General features: G+C 48.4%; 1 protein-coding gene across 8 annotated transcripts in view; it reads left to right on the top strand.

Moving 5' to 3' along the window:
• Positions 1-18,607, top strand: part of DIP2A (disco interacting protein 2 homolog A) — a 75,347-nt gene extending 56,740 nt beyond the window's left edge. For 4 of the 8 annotated variants that reach the window (XM_056119306.1, XM_056119307.1, XM_056119310.1 and 1 more), the window contains 14 exons: positions 1,238-1,361; positions 7,712-7,833; positions 7,956-8,067; positions 8,796-8,905; positions 9,345-9,475; positions 10,153-10,321; positions 10,641-10,811; positions 11,782-11,811; positions 12,397-12,458; positions 13,144-13,201; positions 14,070-14,144; positions 15,188-15,362; positions 16,156-16,279; positions 16,805-18,607. In XM_056119306.1, the coding sequence (XP_055975281.1) occupies positions 1,238-1,361; positions 7,712-7,833; positions 7,956-8,067; positions 8,796-8,905; positions 9,345-9,475; positions 10,153-10,321; positions 10,641-10,811; positions 11,782-11,811; positions 12,397-12,458; positions 13,144-13,201; positions 14,070-14,144; positions 15,188-15,362; positions 16,156-16,279; positions 16,805-17,057 (1,716 nt within the window). In that variant the 3' untranslated portion in view covers positions 17,058-18,607. Of the gene's footprint in view, positions 1-1,237; positions 1,362-7,711; positions 7,834-7,955; positions 8,068-8,795; positions 8,906-9,344; positions 9,476-10,152; positions 10,322-10,640; positions 10,812-11,781; positions 11,812-12,396; positions 12,459-13,143; positions 13,202-14,069; positions 14,145-15,187; positions 15,363-16,155; positions 16,280-16,804 lie in introns of those variants that run through there. The other 4 variants (XM_056119308.1, XM_056119309.1, XR_008793228.1 and 1 more) reach the window with 3 other exon arrangements.
• The last annotated feature ends 4,637 nt before the right edge of the window (positions 18,608-23,244 follow it).

Consider the following 23,244-nt stretch of genomic DNA (forward strand, 5'->3'; position numbering starts at 1 on the left):
ACATGCACCCCAGGCGTGTGCTCAAAGCCACTTGAACAGGCCCTCTTTCTTCCAGCGTGCTGTCTGTTCTGGGTTCCCAAGATGGTCTTTGACCTGGGAGGAGGGAACTGGGGACCTCTTAGGGATGACAGAGCTTGGGTGTTGGGCTTTGAGACAAGCAGGCACTGATAGCCCTACCCCAGCTTAGTGAGGAGAGGTCTGGCTTGGCATTGACACCTCCAGGAGAAGCAGGTATGGCGTGCTGTCATGCTTGCTGCACAGCATGGAGAAGAGAGGTGTTTTTAGGACATCGTGTCTGTGGAGTGGTACAGTGGTCACAGAGCTGCTCCTCAGTTTCTTGGAAGGACTAAAAGAGTGTCATGGTTTGCCCAATTCAGTCAGTGGGGAGAAAGGAGAAGGAGGTTAGCTTGAACTTGTTCCCCAGGGCCTCCCTGGTGCCTCCGAAGAGATGGTGATGGGATGGGAGGCACAGGGACCCACCCAACAGGGCCTCGCACATGCACAGCACAAGTGAGGCATAGGGACCAGACCATAGGGTCTCACACATGCGCATCACAGACAAGGCATGGACACCAGAGCCTAGTGCCTCAAACATGTACACCACAGGTGTGAGACACGGGGACCAGACCCCAGGGTTTTACACATTCACACCACAGGCAAGGCATGGGAACCAGCATGTACAGCACAAGTTCTGCTACTGAACTCCCAGCCCTGCCACCTGGAGCCTCCAAAGAAAGCAAATTGTGGAGAGACACAGACCACTGAGGTTTACTCATCAAGGCCTGAAATATATTTGTCTGTAATTATGTTCAGAGCAGTGGTGAGGGAATGATAGATAGAATTGGGTTAGTATACCAACCAATCGTTTATTTTTTAAAAGGGAAATGGAAATAGTACAGCAAAATATTAATAGTCAGTGAGGATGGATATTCAATATAATTTTCTTGAAATAAGACTTGAAATATTTTACTGAAAGGGTCAAAGGCATGTTCCAAGTTGAACATAGCATCTCCCGCCCAAGGCAGACAGAAGACCTTTTTCTCCCTGCCTGTTAAAGAGCTGGGCAATCCACTTCGAGTCACCAGAAAAGACAGTGTTGTCTTGAGGGCGGCTCTGTCTGTCCCACCTTCGATGTTTAGAGCAGGGAATAAACACGGTACAGCACAGTGTCCCTTTAATGCTGGGCCAGCACTCACCACAGCTCCCCCCCCCCCCCCCAACCTTACTGTTTTCCTAGGGCACAGTCACGAGCACCGCAACCTGTGTCCAGCTGCATAAACGGGCTGAAAGGGTAGCTGCTGCCTTGACTGAGAAGGCGCGACTGAGTGTTGGGGACCATGTGGCTTTGGTGTACCCTCCAGGTAAGCACAGGAGCAGTGCCGGTATCAGCTCAATGTGCTTTCCTGTCTGCCTAACACTGTCTCGTCCTTGACTTCAGGGGCCTGGGACTCCTGGTCTAAAATCTAGGTGGGTTGTATGTGTAGCTGTGCTCAGCAGAGCTCAGCCTTACTCTCCTGACAACTCACAGCCAATGTGAGGGTATGGCTTTGATATAGTCTTTCTTTGAAATTTTTTTTTTCTATGGCTGTTCTCCTCATCTACACTATTTTCTTTTTAAAGTATAGTTTAGATAAGATGGTTGTACTAGTGTTAGAGAATATGATATTGATATACAAAGTTACCACCACCCCCCCCAAAGTGCCCATGACCACTTTCCCCACCAGTAATTCAGTTTGCATCCTCCTTCCACACCCCCAGTACTTGGCAGTCAGTTTTATAGTCTAAGGCCAAAGGGGTTTGTCATTATTAGAAATTGTTTCTTTGTTCCATAGGTGAGTAAGGCCATTTGATATTTGTCCTTATGACTTAAATCGTTTAACATAATGGCCTCCAGTTCCCTCCACATGCATGGTGTTGTTTTTCTTATTGCTGCATAGTATTCTGTTGTGTTTTTATACCGTAGCTTATTCATCCATTCATCGGTCCTTGGACATATGGGTCCTTTCACTTTCCTGATTGTTGTACTAATTGCTGTAATGAGCACAGGTGTCCATTTGTTTTTTGGATTAACATTTTTGTGTTTGGGGGTAGATGCAATAAGTGAAATCACTGGATCATGTGGGAGTCCTATTCTTACTTTGATGAAAAATTTCCAAATTGCTTTCTATAGCAGCCAAACCAGACAAAATTCCTTGCAACAGTGGAGGAGAGTTCCTTCATTACCACATCCCCATCAACACTGGTTGTTTCTGACTTTTTGACACATGCTGTTCTCACTGGTGTGAGATAGTATCTTGTTTTGGTTGGTGTTTTCCTGATAATGGATGATGATGAACACTTTCCTTCACTCGTCCTTGTGTTCTTTCTAACACTTTATTATATGCCTGCTGACCATCGTACCTCTTCTTTGGAGAGGTGTCTGTTAATTTCCTCTTCACTTTTTTGTTGGAATTGTTCATTGCTGTTGTTTTGAGGTTCATGGGTGGTTATTCCCCATCTGTGCATTTAAAAAAAAAATTAGAGCTAACTTCCTTGAGCAGTTAGGAAGGACTTTTTCATTAGGAAGTAGTGTTGCAGAGTCTTAAGCCCAGTCCCACAGCAGCCTTATGCCAACTCTGTGGCATCCTTGTGGCATGGTCTGATCACCAAATGAATATTTCTCGTCATGCATTTGTCAAGTTCTTTAGTGTTGACTCTTTTCTTTTGGATGTCACACCTGGCGATGCTCTGGGGTTACTCCTGGTTCTGCACTCAGGATTTACCCCTGGCAGTGCTCGGGGAATCATATGGGATACTGGAGATCGAACTTGTATTTGCTGCATGCAAGGCAAATGCTCTCCCTGCTGTACTGTCCCTTTGCCCCAGTACATTTTTAAATCTCTTTTAGCTGCAAGCAAGCATCCCTTCCTCCTCAGCTTCTCTTCTGAAGATCCAGCAGACCCTGTGGCATCTCACAGTAGAGAACATGCATCCAGCCTAGGGTGCAAGGTCCCCTAGTCCTCTGCAGGGCCTGGGTGTGTGCAGGACTGTCAGAACACGTGGGTGTTGTCTGTGCCATCTGTAGCCACTGTGTCTTCATTCAGCACTAAGAGCCAGGCTCAAATTCTGACCTCTTTTATTTGTCATAATACTCATAGTCACTTCTCATCCAGTATTTGTTCACAGTGGTAGAGAATTTACATGTAAAAGGTAGAATCCTCGCTAATTCTTATTCTTCTGTCAGGTTTCTATAAAAGGAGTTTATCTGTCTATCTATCTATCTATCTACATATATTCCAAAGGGGATCCATGGATTAAACATAATGCACATGATGAACTCAAGGTCTTAAGCAGATTTGATGGCATACCTGGCAGTATTCAGGAGCTGCTTCCAGTGTGGTGCTCATCAATCAGTTCCAACAATGCTCAGAGAACCATGCAGTGCCAAGGATTGAACCTGTGGTCCCCACATGCAAAGTTTGTGCTCCAGCATATTGAACCATCTCCCCAGCTCCATTACTTTACTGATGCTCACATTTTCCCAGCTTTGACCAGGGGGAGTTTCTGGAGAGAAACTGGGCCCCCGATGACCCCTAGCTGATAGCTTGGACCCCATGCCCTTCCTGTTTCAGCCTGAGGTCTATTTTCTCCATGAGCACTGACTCTGAATTCCTAGAATAGATCACATGGAGCCAGAGTGAAAGTAAAGTGAATGGTACCTTGCCTTACATGTGCTTTGTCAGGTGTGACCCCAAAACAAAAACAGGCAAACAGAGTAGATCATGAATCCAAGCTCACTGCTGTTCCCTGTCTTCTCAGTGAGCAGAGCTTGGTATTCTGAGTAACTAAGTTGTACCTCTTAGTGATACAAGGTTCTCAAATTACACCCAATTCGAAGTCAGTTATGTGCTGTTAGCTAATTTGTGTTATATCAGTAACCTCCTTTTCCCATGTGGGAATCCTGATTTTTCAGACTGATGGCGTGATGTAAGTTGAATATCCCATATTGACTCATGTTACTCCACAACACACACAGCTCCCAAGATAACAGCAAGGACACCGCACCACTTACTGATGGGGCAGACTTTTCCTTACTCCTGTATATGACTACATAGTTAGAGGGAGCTGCCTTCAAACCCAACCTCTGCTTTCTATCCAGACCTGGTCAGTTCCATCTTCAGCTGTATGCTAACTGAAGTCACAGCCTAATATTTCTTCAGATCCACCAACCACACTGTTAGTTCTACCAGCCACAGCCTATCTAACGCTGTTCTCAGTTCCACCAGTCACATCCTACCCAACATTGTTCCCAGTCCCACCAATCACAGTCTGCCAACACTGGTTTTGGTTCTACCAGTCACAGCTTTTCTGACACTGTTCTCAGCCCCACTGGTAACAGACTATCTAACACTTAGTCCATGTAGTAGATCTTCCTGGAAATGTTGTTTCTTACTGGTTTTCAGGAAGGGGTCTAGGGAATATACTTTCTGAGTTCTTGCTTGTTGATAATAGTTTTCTGCATTTTCATAATGTAAAGACTTTTTAAAGTTCTTTTATAGATAAAGTCAGTAACTCTGAGCCAGAGATAATATAGCAGGTAGGCAATTGCCTTGCATGCAGCTGACCTGGATTTGATCCTCAGCATCACATATGGTTTCCTCAAGTCCTTCCAGAGGGATAATGAGCACAGAGCCAGGAGTAAATCCTGAGTACTGCTGGATGTGTCCGGTGCTCAAAAAATAAATAAAATTTGTTTTATTTATATTATCCCCAAAATAAAATTAAATCTGGCATTTTCTTTCACTGAGGAACTTTTCCTCATAGGGAGGGATCCTGATTATTTGATGACCCAGGTTCTCTCTTGAACCCCTTGTTCTTGCCCAGGTGGCAAAGGGGTGACCATTGGTCATTTACTCAAGTGAGCTGTGGTGTGGTGGTATTTGTCTATGCCCTTGAGAACACAGGCCCTTTATATGCCACAGGTTCTTACTTGTTAAGTCTGCATCACTCTCTTAACTCTTTTGTAGTACATTTTTATATTGGTGATTCATTTTTATTTGCTTTGCGTATGATGTGGTTTATTCTGCTCTGGGCTCTTTTCCTGGTGACTTGCCGTGGCATTTCCCCTCTGGTGGATGCCTTCAGAAGTCCCCACTCTAGTCCTCCCCTTGCCTGGCCCTCTGCAACCTTCCTCCCGTCTCCCATGCTCCAGCCTTGCTGAGGGCCTTCCTGTTCCTATCTCTGTGTGTGTCCCATGTACTCCCTCCATCCTGCCATCTTGAGGGTTTGGTTTTGGGAATTAATGGCTTCGTTTATGGCATCAGCAGGTGGTGCTGTGACAGGCTCAGCACTGTCTTTTCTCCCTCAGTGTTTGAAGTCCTCTGCCTCAGACATGGATCTACCCTCCTAGACTTGGAGGTCCATGACTTCCTACCATGTTTCTTCTGGGCTGACACTCATCTCACCCCATCTCCAGACCCTTCATCTGGTATGGGTGATCATCTCCTCCAGGCTACTTCCCTCTCCCAGTGTGACCAGCTCCTCTGGGTCCTTGCAGGAGATCTCAGTACGGCTGTTTCTGCAGCTGATCTGTGGTGGGCATGGTGACCATGGCCTCACTTTGCACTCTCCTGGTTGTAGGATCTAAGGCCTCTTCCTGGGACCCCAGTGGAGGTCTGTTCTGGGTATAGACATCCAGGCCAGGTGGCTGTCTGGTTTCTTTCTTGACGTGAAGATGTGGTTTAGAGAACAACAGCTTGTGGTCTGGCCTCACTACTCCTCCTGCAGCATTCCTTCTTCAGGGTCCTCACTGGCTGGTAAGGACCTCTTCAAGGGACCTTGGTCCATGTATGCCAGGAGTTTAGGACAGCTGTGTCATAGGAAGTGCTAAAAGCCTTACACTGGCTGAGAGGGTCAGGGCTAAAGTGACAGTTTGTGGTGACCGTGCTGGGTGTCTGTCAGGACAGGCAGAAGAGACAAGGTACCCCTAGTAGTTTCGGTCATGAGGAATCTGGATGAGCGGAGTGTGGAGCTCTTCTCTACCGTTGTGTGTTGGGTGCGTTTGACAGTCTCAGAGAAAGAAAGTAAAATTCTAGGTTTCCCTTCCCACAGCATCCCATGGATACAACACAGGTGCCAGTGTCTCACCTGGGTATTGTACATTTTGGGGAGGTGCAGGGATAATTTCAGACTTCCTTCCCTATTCATTTACTTTATATGTGTGCATGCACACACACAAAATGGAACTTGGGTTCTCAGACATGTGAAACGTGTGCTCTGCCAGATCTATCCAGTCTCCAACAAGTCTGAGAGTCAAGGGGTTGAAATGCCATGTACTGTTGGGCTGAGGAGAAAGTTCAGAGGGGTGGTGCACAGGCCTGCATGTGTTCTAACCCTGGCACCTCTTTTGGATGTCTTTCCACATGCTACCCCCAATACTGCTAGGTATGGCCATGGTGGCCCCCTGAGCCCCTCCAGCCCAAGCAGCCCCACATTGCTGGGTCCAGGTAGCAGACTGAGGCCAGTGTGACTGAGCCAAAGATCACTGGGAGCAGCTGGAGGAATCACTGGGTTTGCCTGGCAATGCTGGGTGCATGAGGCAAGATGTTTTAGAAGGACCCAAATACTTTAAGAGCCAAGGGAAGGAGACACTGGGGCCTCCTTTTTCTATAGTCTGAGATCCTCTGCCTGTTGGCAGAGTAGCACTCACCATAGCCTGCATCTGTCCTCGCAGCTATCCTGCAGGGGTAGAAAGGGTTGGAACCCGTGGCAGCAGTATTGGCAGCAGCTTGGTTTCAGGTAGAACTCTGGGAGTTGAGATGCTGCTCAATGTTACCAACAGCCCAGTGACTGGTGACGTGTATCTGAGTGTTCCTGGGGTGTCTGTGGTTGTAGCCTCTGAAGGTGCCTTCAGGGTATGGGTGCAGATGTCCTCTGTTGCAGTGAATACAGGATAGGAGCAGAAGGCTTTTAAAAATAACTAATTTTTGTGATGCTGGAGATGAAACCCAGGTCTGTTGCACACAAGGCCTGCATTTTGCTATTGAAGTTCAGCTCCTACTCCAAATTTTAAGTATAATATGACAAACCCCACTTGGGGGTACTGGAATTTGACTCCAGGACTCACACTTACAGAGCATGTGCACTAAACTATGTATCTGGCCCCAAGTTCTCCTGATTTTCAGCAGGAAGGTTGAAGAAAGTATAGTTGGACTGGAGAGAAAGTACAGAGGGTAAGGGTAAGGTGTTTGCCTTGCATGCGGTCGACCTGGGTTTTATTCCTGGTATGCCATGTGGTCCCCTAAGCCTGCCAGGAGTAATTCCTGAATGCAGAGCCAGGAATAGGCTCTGAGCACTGTAGGGTGTGGCCCAAAAAGAAAACAAAAAGGTGTGATTTGTCTCCAGGTCTCCTTGTGTGGCTGAAAGCAAGGCTGAAGCATCTTGCTCTGCTCCAGCAGGGCACGGCCTCCCTGAAGCTAGCAGAACATCCCCCCTACTCCATGCTTCAGTGACCTCTCCAAGATTCTGGCCTCCCACCAGCCAGGTTACCACTGTGCCATGTTGGTGCCCCTCCTTTCCACATTCTTGGGAGCAGGGACCTGCTGCAATAGTAACCTGGCCCTAGCCCACAGCACATTGGTGAGAGGCCAGCATGACTGGTATCCGTGTCTCAGTCCTCCCTGGCACAGCTGCAGTTTCACCTGCGTGAATCTTTAATCACATGTCTTCCCAGGGGTGGACCTCATTGCCGCCTTCTATGGCTGCTTGTATTGTGGTTGCGTACCCGTCACCGTGCGTCCCCCGCACCCTCAGAACCTTGCTACCACACTTCCTACTGTGAAGATGATCGTGGAGGTATGTGCACTCTGCCCTATTTCGTGACTTTTTTTTTCACCACTGCCAGACCCTGTGTGGGAAATGGGCCCAGGTAGTGTGCCCTCCTCCTTCCTCAGGGCTTACAACTTTTGTCTCTATAGGTCAGCAAGTCTGCATGTGTGCTCACCACACAGGCCATCATGCGGCTGCTTAAGTCCAAGGAAGCCACAGCTGCTGTGGATGTCAGGGCCTGGCCCACCATCCTGGATACAGGTCTGTGTTCTCGGTGTCAGCCCATCACAGTGGAAGCACCACCCACAAGAGCTCATCACATTCAGCAAGCTGACTTGTCCAGACCACACACACACACACACACACACACACTCACTCATCCTGTGCCCATTGTTGACATGCCTCTGTCAGCTGGGAAGATCTGAGACCTAGCCCCTCTCCTCTTTCTGTGGGCCAGCCTGGGGCTGAAATTGTTGAGTGAGGTGCACAGCCATGGAGACTCCAGACCCGCTTTCTCCTTCCCTGCCTGGTGCCCATCCACAGGCCCTGTGGGGCCTTACTGCTCTCACCTCACCTGTGTTCCCCTTTGTGTGCTCACGCTCTTTGTGGTACCTGTGTCCCCTTATGCTCTTCGTGGTCAGGTAGCAGCTCTGGTTCTGGCTGTGGTCAGTGTTGTGAGCTTCATTTTAGAAACCTTAAATAGTCCTCCTTCCCCCTCAGTCTAGCTGGTCTCTCCAGACTCAGTGGTGCCATAGATGCCATGGTTTTCCATGGGCTCACTCCATGGCTCAGTAGGTTCTTTCCATGAATAGATTTTCCCCCTTTGTTGTTTGGTGGGCCCACTCTGTGGTTTGTCAGTAGAGACAGAAGCAGCTCTGCCATATGCTCAGCAGCTGTTCTCTGCTTTGTCCTGACTTGGTATCCCCATGATAACCCCTGGAGGAATTGTACTTTCCCTCCCAAGCCTTACCCTGACTCCTGTCCCACAGATGACATACCAAAGAGGAAAGTGGCCAGTATTTTCAGGCCCCCCACACCTGAGGTGCTCGCATACCTGGACTTCAGTGTGTCAACAACGGGGATCCTGGCAGGTGTAAAGGTGAGTCCTGGGGGGAGAAGGGGGTCTCCTGGTCCTGTTTTCCTGATGGATGCTGCTCAAAGGGTATTGCATACAGCTGCCAGGCTTTTCCTCATACAGTTTAAAGCAGTGACATCATGTCTTCAAGTGTGGGTTAGATACTAGCGGATCTGAGGTTGCACAAGTCATGTACACTTTGATAATTTACAGTGATGTCTGAACTTTCTGATTAATGACTTACTTAAGGGTGCAGGGATGAGTCCATCTCTTTATCAGGGTCCAGGAGTCCATTTAAACTCGTGATTATCCTGAGTCTTGTCTGCAAAGATTCAGTGTGCTATTTGTTGGCTGTTAGTTGATGTGGGTGCCTGAGCCAGCCTTTTTGCAGCACATGAGCCTGTCTGATGATTAACCCATCCATCCTTCACATCCCTGAACAAGCTTTTGACTCATTCCTTAGATGTCACATGCGGCCACAAGTGCCTTGTGCCGTTCCATCAAGCTGCAGTGTGAGCTGTACCCCTCACGGCAGATTGCCATATGTCTTGACCCCTACTGTGGCCTTGGCTTTGCCCTGTGGTGTTTGTGCAGGTGAGTGCTTCAGGGAGCCATCTTGTTTTCCCACCTGAACCTGCAGGCTTGTCTGTGCTGAGATGGATTCCTCCTTCCCAGAACCTCAGAGACATTTGAATGATTTTGTTCAGTGACTGAATGGGTTGAAGCTGGATCTGAAATAGAAACAATAGGATAAAAATTAAAACATTTTATTTTTGGCTTTGGGGCCAATCCCAGCAATGCTCAGGGGGTTGCTCCTGGCTCTGCTCCAGGAATCATTTCTGGTGCTGCTCCAGGGACCATATGGGGTGTTGGGAATCAAACCTGGGTCAACCATGTGCAAGATAAGCAACCTACCCGCTGTACTATTGCTCCAGCCCCAGAAAACACAGTATTGTTTAAAGAATACTGATACATGTAAGGGAAGTAATGGGAAAGAGGCAGTGTTCTGTCAAGGAAGCAGAGACAGACCTTTAGAAGTAAGACCGCCAGCTCGCCTGCATGTTCTAACATGTTTTGGGGAGGGAGACCATATTCCGTTTACGTGTATGTTGTTGGGAAAGCACCTGTGTATGTGTGTTCCACCCCATTTTCCACTAAAGATGACATTAGGGCAGATTTATGCCCTGTTGTGGTAGAAAATGAAGTATCCTTGAAAAGGGAACAGTGGACAGGGCCCTTGTACTGACCTTCTGGACTGACTCTCCTGGCAGTGTCTACTCGGGCCACCAGTCAGTACTGGTGCCCCCGCTGGAGCTGGAAAGCAATGTATCCCTGTGGCTGTCGGCTGTCAGCCAGTACAAGGCACGTGTCACCTTCTGCTCTTACTCTGTGATGGAGATGTGCACGAAGGGTCTGGGCGCGCAGACTGGCCTCCTCAGGGTGAGTCTGTCCTCTTCTCACCTCCGTCAGGAAACCTTTGCCTGAGCTTGGCTCTGAACCAGCTCCTGGAGGGAGACCTTCAGAAAAAGATGCCCAGGGGTTTGGGGAAGTGGCTCATAGGTCTGAGAAGTAGAAGTCTGAGCAGGAGGGCCAGTGTGGATGCAAATAGCCCCTGTGCTTTCATATCTGGAAATTTTAGGAATCAAGAAAATAGCCTAGGAGATGAGTTTGTGTCCAGCTGGGTCTTTGTGAGCTCAGATCTAGGGCCAGATTGCCCAGGCCCCTCACCTCCTCTCTAAGGCAGCATCTTCCCACCCAGATGAAGGGGGTGAGTCTGTCCTGTGTGCGCACATGCATGGTGGTTGCAGAGGAGCGGCCCCGAATCGCCCTGACGCAATCCTTCTGCAAGCTCTTCAAGGACCTGGGCCTGCCTGCACGCGCTGTGAGCACCACCTTTGGCTGCAGGGTTAACGTGGCCATCTGCCTGCAGGTACGGTGGCATCTCGGAGTTTGGGAATGGGATGTTCCTGCTGTCCCCGTGTCCATTCCCTGTCCTCTGAGCCTTTGGCATTTCATTTCCAAATAGCGTTTTAGCTTGGAGACCTGTGAGAGTTTTATTTTGATAGATTTTCTTCTTTCCAATTTAAAAAGGTGAGGGGGGAAGGTCCTTGGGGGAAACACCACATTTTTAATACTAAAAAAATGTGGATATTGTTGTGGGGGCTGCACTGGGCGGTACTTGGGGCAGGTGCCATCAGAACCATGCAATGTCCAGGATCAAATTCTCAAGCCACAAGCCCACCCCAGAATGAATTGTTTTTAAATTAGTATTTTACCTAAAATACTAGAGAATCAGTTGAATACAATAAACAGTTAATATGTTAAAACAGTTACTGTTTTAACTCATAGACAGTCCTACAATCAATGAAAATTTGTGTCACCTCAAACTTATATTTAGAACTTGGACTTCAGAATGAACCTCTACCTGGTGAGCAGGCCACTTCCAGGAATTCTTGCTCTTGTCCAGAATTTACCCTAAGCCAGAGTTGACCCATTCCTGTCTGCCGAGGTGTTCTGCACAGCAAACGGGCTCACAAGGAAGCTGGGGCAGGCCAGCTTTGTCCTTGGCTTCAGTGCTACTGTCCTGGGCCCTGCAAAGCCCCTTCCCTGGGAAAGACTGCCACCACTCAGGCTCAACCCGTGCCAGGGTGAGCCCTCTTCTAACTCCCCTTCCTGTCTCTGTGCCTGAGCCCTTCTCATCAGATGTTGGCAGCTCTCTTCTGCGTGGGTGTGTGGGTGCCGGTGGTGATCTAGATCTTAGTGGGATAGTTCTGTTGACTTTGAGGTGCAGGGACCCCTTTGCTGTCTCTTCTCTTGTGTTTCTCACGTGGCTGTTGCTTTCTGTTTGTTTCCTGTGCTGTCTCCCTGTCTCTCTCTGCTGGCCCCTTTGCCTCTGTCAGCCCAACAGGCTGGGAAAGCTGGCTGAGCAGGTACGCCCGTGACCTCCGCCCAAGGCACCTCTCTGCTGCCCCTCGGGAACTATATGGTTTTGCTCACAGTGGTTATTACTTGGCTGTCAAAAAATCCCTTTGACCAAGTCAAGAGAAAATGATTTTCAAAAGGTTTCTCTGCCCGGGCAAACATGCCCCTGTCACGTGCAGTGTCAGTCCCCGGGAGGTCCTGGACTGTGTGGTCTCAGCTCTTTGGAGCAATGACAAGCCCATAACTTGGCTGGTTCTGATCTGACCCAGTGGAACTTGATGTCCTTTCTTCAGGATCAGCAGTAAGATGAGGTCAGTTGGAGAGAGGCCAGGCCCAGCCCTGTGGCCAGGCTGGAGGCCGCAGGGGTGGAAAGCTGTGGGGCTGGAAGGAAAGGGTATGTGCACTCTGATGTTTCTCTGTGTGCTCCTGGATGTCCCTCTGCGAGCAGCCTCTAGAGTGTGGTGGAGGCATCAGTCAGGCCTGAGGGAGGAGCTGCTGCTCCTGGGCCCCACCCCCGCCCGCGGGCACTGTCCTCGCCCTGGCACCAATGTGGACACTCCTGAAAACTGGGATCTCTGCTGTTCTCCTTTCAGGGCACGGCAGGTCCAGACCCCACTACTGTGTATGTGGACATGAGGGCGCTGCGGCACGACAGGTACAGTGTCTGACCTAGCAGGAATGCTCTGCGCTGACTGGACTCCTGGGCACAGACTCTGGCTGACGGAGAGCTGGGGGAGAAATGGAGGGAGTTGGGGGGGCGGGGGCGGCGCGGGGCGGAGTTACTGAGGAAAGGCAAGGCTGTGGCTTTGCTCAGCCCTTTCCTCTGGGGAGCATGGTCCCCTCCCTGCTTCCCAGGGTCCTTCTGGATCCCTTTCCAGCTGTTCCCACACCAGGAATCATACAAGGGGCCAGACACTTGGCACCGAGGGTTTTTGTGGGGTAGAAGACAAGCAGACAGCAAAGGCACAGACTCTTTATGTATTATCATTCGCTGAGGATATAACTTTTATGTCAGTAAGAGTCCCAGCTCTGAAGCTTGGATCTCAGTTCTGGACCATCAGATGTGGGCATGCCACAGTTCGTTGTATGTGGTAGAGAACCTTATGGGGCAGCTGCTCGCTGGTCCAAGGAGGTTCTGAAAGGAACCCAGAGGGAGCTGCTGCTCTGAGCAACACAGCAGGTGGAGAGAAGACTGATGGCACCCGCAGTCACCACCTCAAGATTATAACAAGGCCATGATGGAAAGGAAGGCTGTATTTTACCTTACAAGTTCCCCTTCTTGAAACTGTTCTCTATGTAGTAAACTTTGTTCTCAAATTTTCCCTCGTGTTGATTTTTAGGGTGCGTTTGGTGGAACGAGGTTCTCCACATAGTCTGCCGTTGACAGAGTCTGGAAAGGTAGTAGGAGCTGAGTCTCCATCATTGTTCCCCCCTTGGTACTGTCAATCGTGGGAGTCTGGGCCCTGTAGTCCTGAAGAGTGTGATGAGGCTGGGCTGGGCTGTGCTGACCCCTTGCTCCTCTACAACAGCATTAGTAGCACATGACTGAGGAACTAGAGAGACAGTACAGGGATCAGGTGCTTGTCTTGCATGCAACCAATCTTGGTTTGATCCCCGGCACCACATATAGTCCCCTAGGCAACACAACCAGGAGTGATGCCTGGGCACAATGCCAGGAGTAGCTCCAAAACCAACCAAATAACAATTAAAAACAGGACTACAGAAAGGGAAGACTTTGGTGTTCAAACAAAGCAGGAACTCCCTCTGCTAAGCTGTAGGCCTCAGGTACCTCCTGGTGAGGCATGAAGCCTTTCTGAGGGTCCTGAACCTGCCTGTCTCCATACACAGGGACAGCCTAGTCTGGTGCCTGTGGGACTCATCCTATAAGGTGACTGACTGGATCCCCACCTGATGGAATACTCACACACCCCCTTGGTAGTCCCCGGTTAACGTCGATTGTATGAATGAGACTCACACAGGGACTGGGGGGGTGATGTGAGGTTCCCCCTGAGGCACCCAGGCAAAAACAGGGCTGTACACGGCAGGGGCTCTGCAGGGGGGGGGAAACTTAGTCACCTGGCAGAAAGGGCTTATTTTGGTCAGGGTATGGTAGGAGCAAGAAATGTGACAAGGTTGGTTTGTTTGTTTTTAAATCTACAAACACCTCTTGGGATGTTTAATATGAAATAGCGGGGCTGGAGTCTCACTTGGTCACTTGTAGGTCCCACTCTGATGAGAGAATCAGTCTCTCGTTTCTTTCCTTCAGATCCTGCCAGGAGTGAAAGTCATCATCGCCCACACAGAGACTAGGGGGCCCCTAGGAGACTCCCATCTGGGTGAGGTGAGTACTTAGGGGGCATAGCAGTGGCTCAGCTTCTCTTCCCTTTATCCTAGTTTGCTCAGATTTGGGAATTTTATGCCCTTTGAGGAAGGTCTAGAAGCTTTGTATCTGTTAGAACTATATTTCTCCTCTCCCTTGCATGTGGTGCTCCTGCACCTAGTTCAGGGCAGGTTTTCAGGGTCCTGCAGGATAAACCACATCCTGCCAAAGGGAACCCCCTGACCCCCAGGGATTGGGGACACAGCACCCCGTGGAGCTGAGAACACAGTCACTGACCAGTCTCCATCTGCCCTGAGCAGGACCAAGCTTTGGGAAGATAGCCAGGGACTGACCCTTGCTGTGTTCAGAGCTGTATCTGGAGTTTGAAACAGAGGACCTGTGCCTGGTGGCCAGGATGTCAGGTTGAGTCCCTGTGGAGCCTAAGAGCCAGAGTTGGTTCCCGTGTCGCCTGAGAATGGCTCTGAGGTGACACTATGGTGTGAGTCCTAGGGGATCACATGGACTATTGTCCTTGCATTGGATGGTCTCCTGGGCATTCATGGTGACAGAGCCCTTGCACCCAGCTGGACAAGGTCTGGGTGAGCCTGGGATTTCCCCATAGTCTCTCAAGGCTAGGTAGGACAGAATCCCTGGCCCAGCTCTGGACTGGACCAGGCCTCTGTGTTAGACAGACTCACGCCCCTGCCATGGTCTCAGAATGTCTATGCAGGCTGGAGCCCTGCTGACAGGTAAGGACCTGAGTTTAGAGCTGAGCTTCTTAAGCTTTTTCTACTCGGTACCCTGGTGTACAAAATAGGAACACAAACCAGTTACGGATAACAAATCACAAGTCTATTTTAGACATATTTTTCCTGACCCTCCAGCAAGCTGGGGTGCAGAGAACACTAGACCCACAACTGTAGCTCCCTTTCCCACGTGTTGGCTGATCTTTGTGCCAAAGCACTGGCTCCCCTTTCCATGAGTGTTCACCTAACACATCATTAAAGCTCCCTTTGTTTGGTTCTGAGTTCTGCCCATGTGACACACTGTCCTCAACCACCTAGATCTGGGTGAGCAGCCCTCACAATGCCACTGGCTACTACACAGTGTACGGGGAGGAGGCTCTACACGCCGACCACTTCAGTGCCCGTCTGAGTTTTGGAGACACCCAGACTATTTGGGCAAGGACTGGCTACCTCGGCTTTCTTCGGAGAACAGAGCTCACCGATGCCAGTGGAGGTGAGAGCCACTATGACTCCAGCAGTATCCTTGGGGCTGTTGCAGCTGAGGGTTTGTTCCATGACTCCTGCAGCTGCTCATGCCTGGGTGGGCTTTTCAAGCTCCAAGCTTGGGGCTAAGAGACATGCTGTCTGGGGACTGCTTCTCCCTCTGTACTATTTCTCCCTGTCCTTGGAGCTTTACCTCTACTGGGGCCAGCAAGTGTGGGGGCTCTCTAGCGGGGAGATACAGACTGTATCTCTGACAGCAGATTCCCACAGGCCACAGAGGCCAGTTCCATCAAGTCGTTGAAGCTGTTTTGTTTACAAAAATTTTGAAATAATCCCCCCCCCTTTTTTTGTTTAGGGGTCTAGGGGCCCTGGGGGACACTTCCAGTGATTCTCCATCAGTCAGCCTGGCTGTTAGAGTCTGGGAGATGGTGCTGCTCAGGCCCCACAGTGCTAGGGATTAATAGTAGTAGTGCTAGTAGTGCTCTGGGGCCTCCAAGGCTGCACCTCATGATGCTTGGGGGACCCTGTGGTGCTGAGGATCACAGTGGCGTCAGCCAGATTCAGTGAGCCTTCACTTCTGTCCTCTCACTCCAACCCCTTGACAGACGTTTGTATGTGCTTACTCTAGCTGTTGAGGTGGCGCCTGGCTGCAGGCTGGGCTCATCGGGTGAGAAGGTAGGCAGCACCCTGGGTTTGGCCTCAGCTCCTTTCTGGCAGGAGATTTCATCATCTCCATGTCCAGGGTATGTGCACCTCAGCTGGCTTGGCTCCTCCACTCTGAGGGATGAACTATGCTTTCACAGAACGGCACGATGCATTGTATGTCGTGGGGTCTCTGGATGAGACGCTGGAACTGAGAGGCATGCGGTACCATCCCATCGACATCGAGACATCTGTGATTCGCGCACACAGGAGCATCGCTGAGTGGTGAGAGCCCATGCCCTCACATGGCCCTGCTGACCCTGCCCCATGCATGTGCTGGCAGCTCTTTACATGGGAGATGCCCTGTGTACCTGTGTGGGTTCTTCTTGGGCTTGCCCCTTCCCGGTAAGCATTAGTTTTTCTTTCCTTTATTTTGTTCTGGGGCCATACTTGGTGGTGCAGGGGTAGGGGTTACTCCCAGCTCTGTGCTCAGGATCCTGTGATACTGGGGATTTTGTCTACTGCTCTGGCCCTCCCAGTTGGTTTTAAACCAAATGGTTACACAGGCAAAGTGTAAGATTCCACACTTTTGCACCATTTCCTTTTAACTAAATTTCCCAGTTTCAGTGGTTGTGTGTTCGCTTTGTAGGGAGTTCATTGAGATAGGTACAGCCTTCTTCCTCTTATCAAACTTATGACCTTAATGAGAACTCTGGTGGATTGAGTCACTGTTGTGGACACATAGGCAGCACCCCTCCTGCAGGGCCCGTGCTCCCTGTCCTATTTGACATTATGTGCTCCTCCCAACAGTGCCGTGTTCACATGGACCAACCTGCTGGTGGTGGTGGTGGAGCTGGATGGGCTCGAGCAGGATGCGCTGGATCTGGTGGCGCTGGTGACCAACGTGGTGCTGGAGGAGCACCACCTGGTGGTGGGCGTCGTGGTCATTGTGGACCCCGGAGTCATCCCCATCAACTCCCGGGGCGAGAAACAGCGCATGCACTTGCGGGATGGCTTCCTGGCTGATCAGCTGGACCCTGTATATGTGGCCTACAACATGTGAGCACAGCTCATCCCAGGCCCACATTGCCTGGACCAGCTTCAGGGCACACTGTGTGTGTCACCCCTGGAGGAAGCGTCGCAGGCGGATACTGCCCTCTTCTTTAACAAAGCAAGCTCAATGTTCCCAGAAGTCCTTGGGAAGCCACTTACTGAACAATTTTAAGAACTGTTTTGTATTTTGAAGACCACTTACAAAAGCACCAGTGTCAGTATCTTAATGGACAGATGTTTGAACAGAGAGAGGCTGACTGGCTGGGAAGGCTTATGGGCACACAGGTGGTCTCTGCTGCATTGCAAGTTTGCACTTAGCTTAGGCTAAAAACATTGCTGACCTTAAATTTCCAATTGTTTATTCCCACTTTACATGACTGGTTCATAACAAATTTATGTAGAAAACAACTCTGAGAGCCCTAGAGCAGAGACCAGAAAGGTTGGTACAAAGGGGAGAGGCCCTGGATGTGAAACAGTGATCACAGGCACTTTGCCCTTTTCCTCGTGGCAGACGTGCCGCTGATCAGGCATAGTGCCCTGAGACTTGGTAAGTGCCCTTGCAGGCTGTGAGGTAACTGCTGTGTTTTGGAAAGACAAGCATTTTGCTTTAATGTCTTGGTTTGACACCATGATGCTGTTTTGTTGACTTCCCCATTTTCATAGCCCCAGTGATGGAGGTTTCAGTACACATCATTGTTTTTATTCTGTGTCTGCAGATCTGGAAGCGTTGGTGGCAAGGGTGAAGACTTCTTGCCCTCCCCACAGCCTCATCCTACGCTGAGGCCTCGTCCTGGCTTCATAGTTTGAGTCGTGTGCCTATAAAATATGACCAAACTGTGTACAGTTACTTTAGTCAAACCTAATTAACCTGGGTGATCTAATATTATAGTAGATCTAAATGAAAGAGAGAATGTAAAATCGTTTAGATACTTAAAAAATTTGAGGTTGAATTTAAATCTAAGATATAGATTATTTTTATACAGCTAATGAAGAGTATGTTAGGGAATTATTGGGTTTAGGGGACTCAGGAAGGGAAAGTTCATAACTCATGCATGCTTCATAGAAACAGCCAGGTTCTTCTGGAATTACCCTGAATCAGTGCCTGATAGAGTTGTTCCAATTCTCTACCAAATGGGCTTGCTCACTGTCCCGACCACATCATACTCCTATTTGACAACAGTAGGTGCATAGTGGCTCCATTTGCTGTGGTGTTGGACTTCAGCATAGTATGTTTGACATACTGGAAATCTAATAGTCCTGTTGTAATTATGTACATAATCCATGTAACTTATTGTTTGACATAGAGAGGTTTTTCACAGCAAACTAGCTGGCATTCCTTATAATAGAGTGTCTGGAAGGGAGAACAGCTACCTACCCCTCATCTTGATAGCAAATACTGTAAAATTTTTGTATTGGAAGGTCAGTGGCAGTTAAGACAAGGTGTCTTGTAAATTAATATTTTAGGAAACATATTAAATAGTTTAAAATTACTCTCTGGGAGTTCTGTATATCACTAAAATTTTTTATATTATGTTAATAAAAGTTATTGACTATTTGTAATTCTGCATTTTTAAATGTGTGAAAATATTTTTTAAATTACCCCAAATAGTATATTTTATTATGCATTTCTTTTTTCTAAATATAAAAGCATTTATGCTTATAGCATAAAATCTAAAATGCACATTAAAATGCAAAATAAAAGAATTAAAATTCCTGCAATCCTACATCTGACTAATATCAGTATTAACATTTAATGTAAATGCTTCCCAGGATTTTTTTTCCTTCTTTATTTTTATTTAAAAACAAGGATCATAAACTTCTATAATCAATTTGACTTAATAAATTGCAGCTATTTTTTTTAATCTACTGCACATACCCTTCATGTTCTGGCAGTATTCTGTGGATTGTGCCAAGAGTTGGGGGCTATGGGGGCAGCACTTACCACCTGAGGCCCAGCCCCTTCAGGAGGAGTGCATAGGTCAGAGCCTGTGCCGTGCCCTAGGCAGGGGGCTTCCAGAAGCTTGCAGGTGGGTTGGCCGCTTGGTTTGGAATATCTCATTCTGGTCCTGTGGAACATATTTTCCATGTTTCACTTACAGAACCATTCTTCTCATGCCCCCCCACCCTAGCACTACTGGCACCAAGGACAGACCCAAGCACTGAAACCCTCAGGCCTACTGCATAAGACCTGAGTCTCACCAAGAGTCGCCCCTGGGCCCCTGAGTACCACTGGGAAGGTCCTTAAGGATTACCTTAAGGGCATATAGCAGATACTTTTAACATCCATGTTGAAAGTTCAGTAAACAGTTGTGAGCTGAGAAATTACTCAATAACAGTAGTAAAGTAGGACTAAATGTGTACATACAAAAAAGATAACTTTGTTTTTAGAAATGTCTAGAAAACAAGAATAGAAGTAAATTGAACAATGTCAATAATAATGCTAATTCACTCAAAGGGCAGATCTTATCTGATATAACCCAACTATTTGCTACTGACAGTCTGGTTGTTTTGGGTTTTTTTTCTTTTATTGGTGGGAAGCAGGGACTTCCAAGCAGTGTGTATTTACTAAATTGTTGGAGTACATGGAGCTTAGGTTTATCAGGTTGCACCCATCACAGTGCTCCCGAGTCATTTCCATTACTTTGTAACTACTTCTTTGTGCTCTCTTCCCCAACCAATTTGTAAAGTCTCATCCTTCTTAGACACTGAAGCTGTACTGTAAGTTAATATTGCCTTTCTCCTCTCCTTATGTCTTTTGAGCAGTTTACTTTAATGCAATGTCCTTTTTGTATAGACACAAGAAGACAATATTATGCTTTATATCTTAGGACTTAATTGGCTTTGAATATTATTCACTCCTGGACATCTGCTTTCTCAACTTAAGCCTCAGTTGCCCTCACTTCCTAGCACCCCAAGGGCAGGGTCCCAACGTGGGACTGGATGGAACCAGGGCAAACCGGTAAGTTATGTGCTACCCTGGCATCACGATGGGCCAGGTCAAGGTGCCACGATTCTTAACTATAGGTTAAGAGTTTGATCATAGACAAATGCTGTCATGATCCAAAAGTAATGACAAGACTAGGACCCTGCTGCTAGGAATAGGAAAGGTATCTGTCCTGAGCACTGCAGTCTGAGATCGAGATGGCCCTAGGAGAACAATTCTATAAGCTCAAAGTATTTCTTACTGTGTCCATACAAAATGATTTATATTATGTATGCTTATATGTTGGTCGGACAAGGAAAGGAGAAACACATCCAGGGAAATCTGTTCTAGGGTGGGTTGATCTGCTAAATGAGACTCTGTCCTAGAAGCAGTTTTCCTGTGTGTCCTGATTAGCTTGGATGAGACTGAACTTTCTCCCCTTCAAACTGTCTTTGGGATGTAGATGCGTGGCTCCAGGCAGGCTGATCTTGGAGAGTCCAAGCTCTAGCAGACTAGTCTTTGATGTGCTAATCCAAGTGCTTGTAGTTTGTAAAAGGGGAGGCCAGGATTACTGGCCTGCAGATGTAAAGAAACAATGTACAGTTTGCTGCCTCAGAGTTCTTTCTGTAACTCCTCTTGATGACATCACTATATTGCGCCCTTTTGAGGTACCATGATCTATATAAGGGAGATTTCAGGGCTCTCTGGGGACACGTGTATCAGAGAACCTGGGAAGATGGGGCTGGGGGCTGAAGACAGAAGCTGAGAGAACAAAGGCTCACGTGCTTGAGAGATCCTGGGGCTTCCATGACATACATCTCTTCCCTGTAATCACTTAATCACTTAACTTCCCATTAGTCGTAGATTTGCTTGAGTGGGCGCCAGTAACATCTCCATTTGTCCCTGTCGCGTGCTAGTGTAGCCCAATGGCATCTGTTCGCTCCAGGAACATGAAGGGCCTCAAACCGATCGTTCATGATCTTGACGAAAAAGTCTGACCATCTGGAAGGTGGGCGGCCACGCGGTCTTTTGACATCCCGTGGAATCCAGTCGGTAACAGCTCTAGTCCAGCGGTCGTCTTTAAATCTCATTACATGACCAGCCCATCTGATTTTCGACACCTTGGCAAATGAGACAGCGTCCTTGATTCTTGATCGTTGACGGATGTCAGAACTCCGGATTCTTTCTCTCATTTGAGTGAAACGTGATATTCCAAGCATAGCTCTTTCTATTCTTCTTTGGGAGACCTGAATAGCGTTCTCATCTTGTTTGCATAGGGCCCAGGTCTCTGAGGCATATGTTAATGCAGGAAGAACAGTGGAATCAAAGAGATGTGCCCGGAGCCGGAGGTTCTTCGTCCTCTTAGCTATTTCTTCGACGTTCTTGAAGGCGTTCCAAGCCGCTCTCTTCCTCCTGCGCAGCTCGGGTGCCAGGTCATTTGTCATGTTGACCTCTCGACCTAGGTACACATAGCTGTTGCATTCGGAAATGGTCGTTCCATTGAGAGCGACTGGGGCGTCAGGAACAAGGCTGTTTCTCATAAACATTGTCTTCGTAAGATTCAGCTGTAGTCCTACCTTTCCACACTCACGGTCAAAGTCGGCCAGCATTTGTGCCGCTTGGCTAATGTTTGGTGTTATTAAAACAATGTCATCAGCAAAGCGGAGGTGGTGTAGTTGCCGACCATCTATCTTCACTCCCATTTCTTCCCATTCCAGTCGTCGCATGATGTTCTCGAGAGTGGCACTGAAGAGTTTCGGTGAAATGGTATCACCCTGCCGCACCCCTCTCTTGACATCAACGATCACTTCTTTGTAGAATGGTGAGATCCTGGTAGTGAATCCACAATACAGCTCACGGAGGATCCTGATGTATTGGGCTTGAATGCCCTGATTGGCTAGGGCTTCAATGACCGCTTCCGTCTCAACAGAATCAAAGGCCTTCTTTAAATCAATGAACGTTAAACAGAGCGGCATCTTGAACTCCCGAGAAACCTCAATGAGCTTGGTTATTGTGTGGATATGGTCGATGGTGCTGAATCCTTTGCGGAACCCGGCTTGCTCGCATGGTTGTCCTTCATCTAGTGTTCTGCCAATCCTATTTAGGATGGCCTTCCCTGTAATAAACTGCTACTAAGACCAACCAGCCTGGCCCTTGTTTCCTTCCTCCTCCTGACCATCACCATCAACCTCCGTGGAGTGGGCAAATGGCCTGAGACTACCGAACGCGGGTGGCGGGAGAGATAGGCTGCTGCCATCCCCTTTGCCCGTCCCTGCCTGCTTGGTAGTCTCTGGCTCTTCTCCCACCCTGGGGAGATCGATGACGATGGGCAGATGAACGAAGGAACGAGGGCCAGGCTGGTTGGTGTCAGTTGCAGTTTATTCCATTCCCAACTCCATTCTCCCTTGATTTTCCTCCTGCTTCTTCCTCCCCCATGCTACTTCATCCTCCTTCTGGATCCCCCTTTATTCTCCTTCTGCCTCCTACTTCATACCTATTCTCCCGCCCCCAGCCACCTCTTACAGCCTAGTTAAATCCCAAAGAAGAGGGGTTGGGGCTTACACATAGGTGTGGTCATACAAGCAACAGAGGTAAAGTTCTTCCCCCAGGGGAAGCTTCTTATAAGACAGATTCTCTCCCAAGACTGAAATTCCAATTATGGGTGTGTTTTTCCTCTCCTTAGTCCAACAAACATACAAACTTTCATAATATTGATCATTTTGTATGGACACAGAGGTACATTAAGCGGGGCCATCTCGATCTCAGACTACAGTGCTCAGGCCAGATTAGTCTTTTCTTAGCAGGGTCCTAATCTCATCGTTACTTTTTGGATCATGACATCATTTGTCCATGATTAAGCTCTTAATGTATAGTTGTGCTTTGGCCTGGCCCATTCTGATGCCAGAGTAGCTCACAGCTTGCCCTGGGTCCATTCAGTTCCACGGGACCCTGCTTTTGGGGTGTTAGGAACTAAGGGCAACTGAGGCTTAAGTCAAGAAAGCAGATGCCCAGGAGTGAAAATTATTCAGAGTCAATTAACTCCCAAGTTACAAGGCATAATATTAACTATCTTCCTTTGTCCATACAAAAAGGACCTTGTTTTAATGTCACTGTCACAGTCCTCCCCTTGTTCATCGATTTGCTCGAGCAGGCCTAGTAACATTGTGAGACTTGTGGCTGTGTTTGGCATATCGAATACATCACGGATAGCTTACCAGCCTTTGCCATGCGGGTGAGATTCTCTCGATAGCTTGCCGGGCTCTCCAAGAGGGGC

Source organism: Sorex fumeus, unplaced genomic scaffold (genome assembly GCF_029834395.1).
Source record: "Sorex fumeus unplaced genomic scaffold, SorFum_2.1 ptg000041l, whole genome shotgun sequence".
Lineage (NCBI taxonomy): Eukaryota > Metazoa > Chordata > Mammalia > Eulipotyphla > Soricidae > Sorex > Sorex fumeus.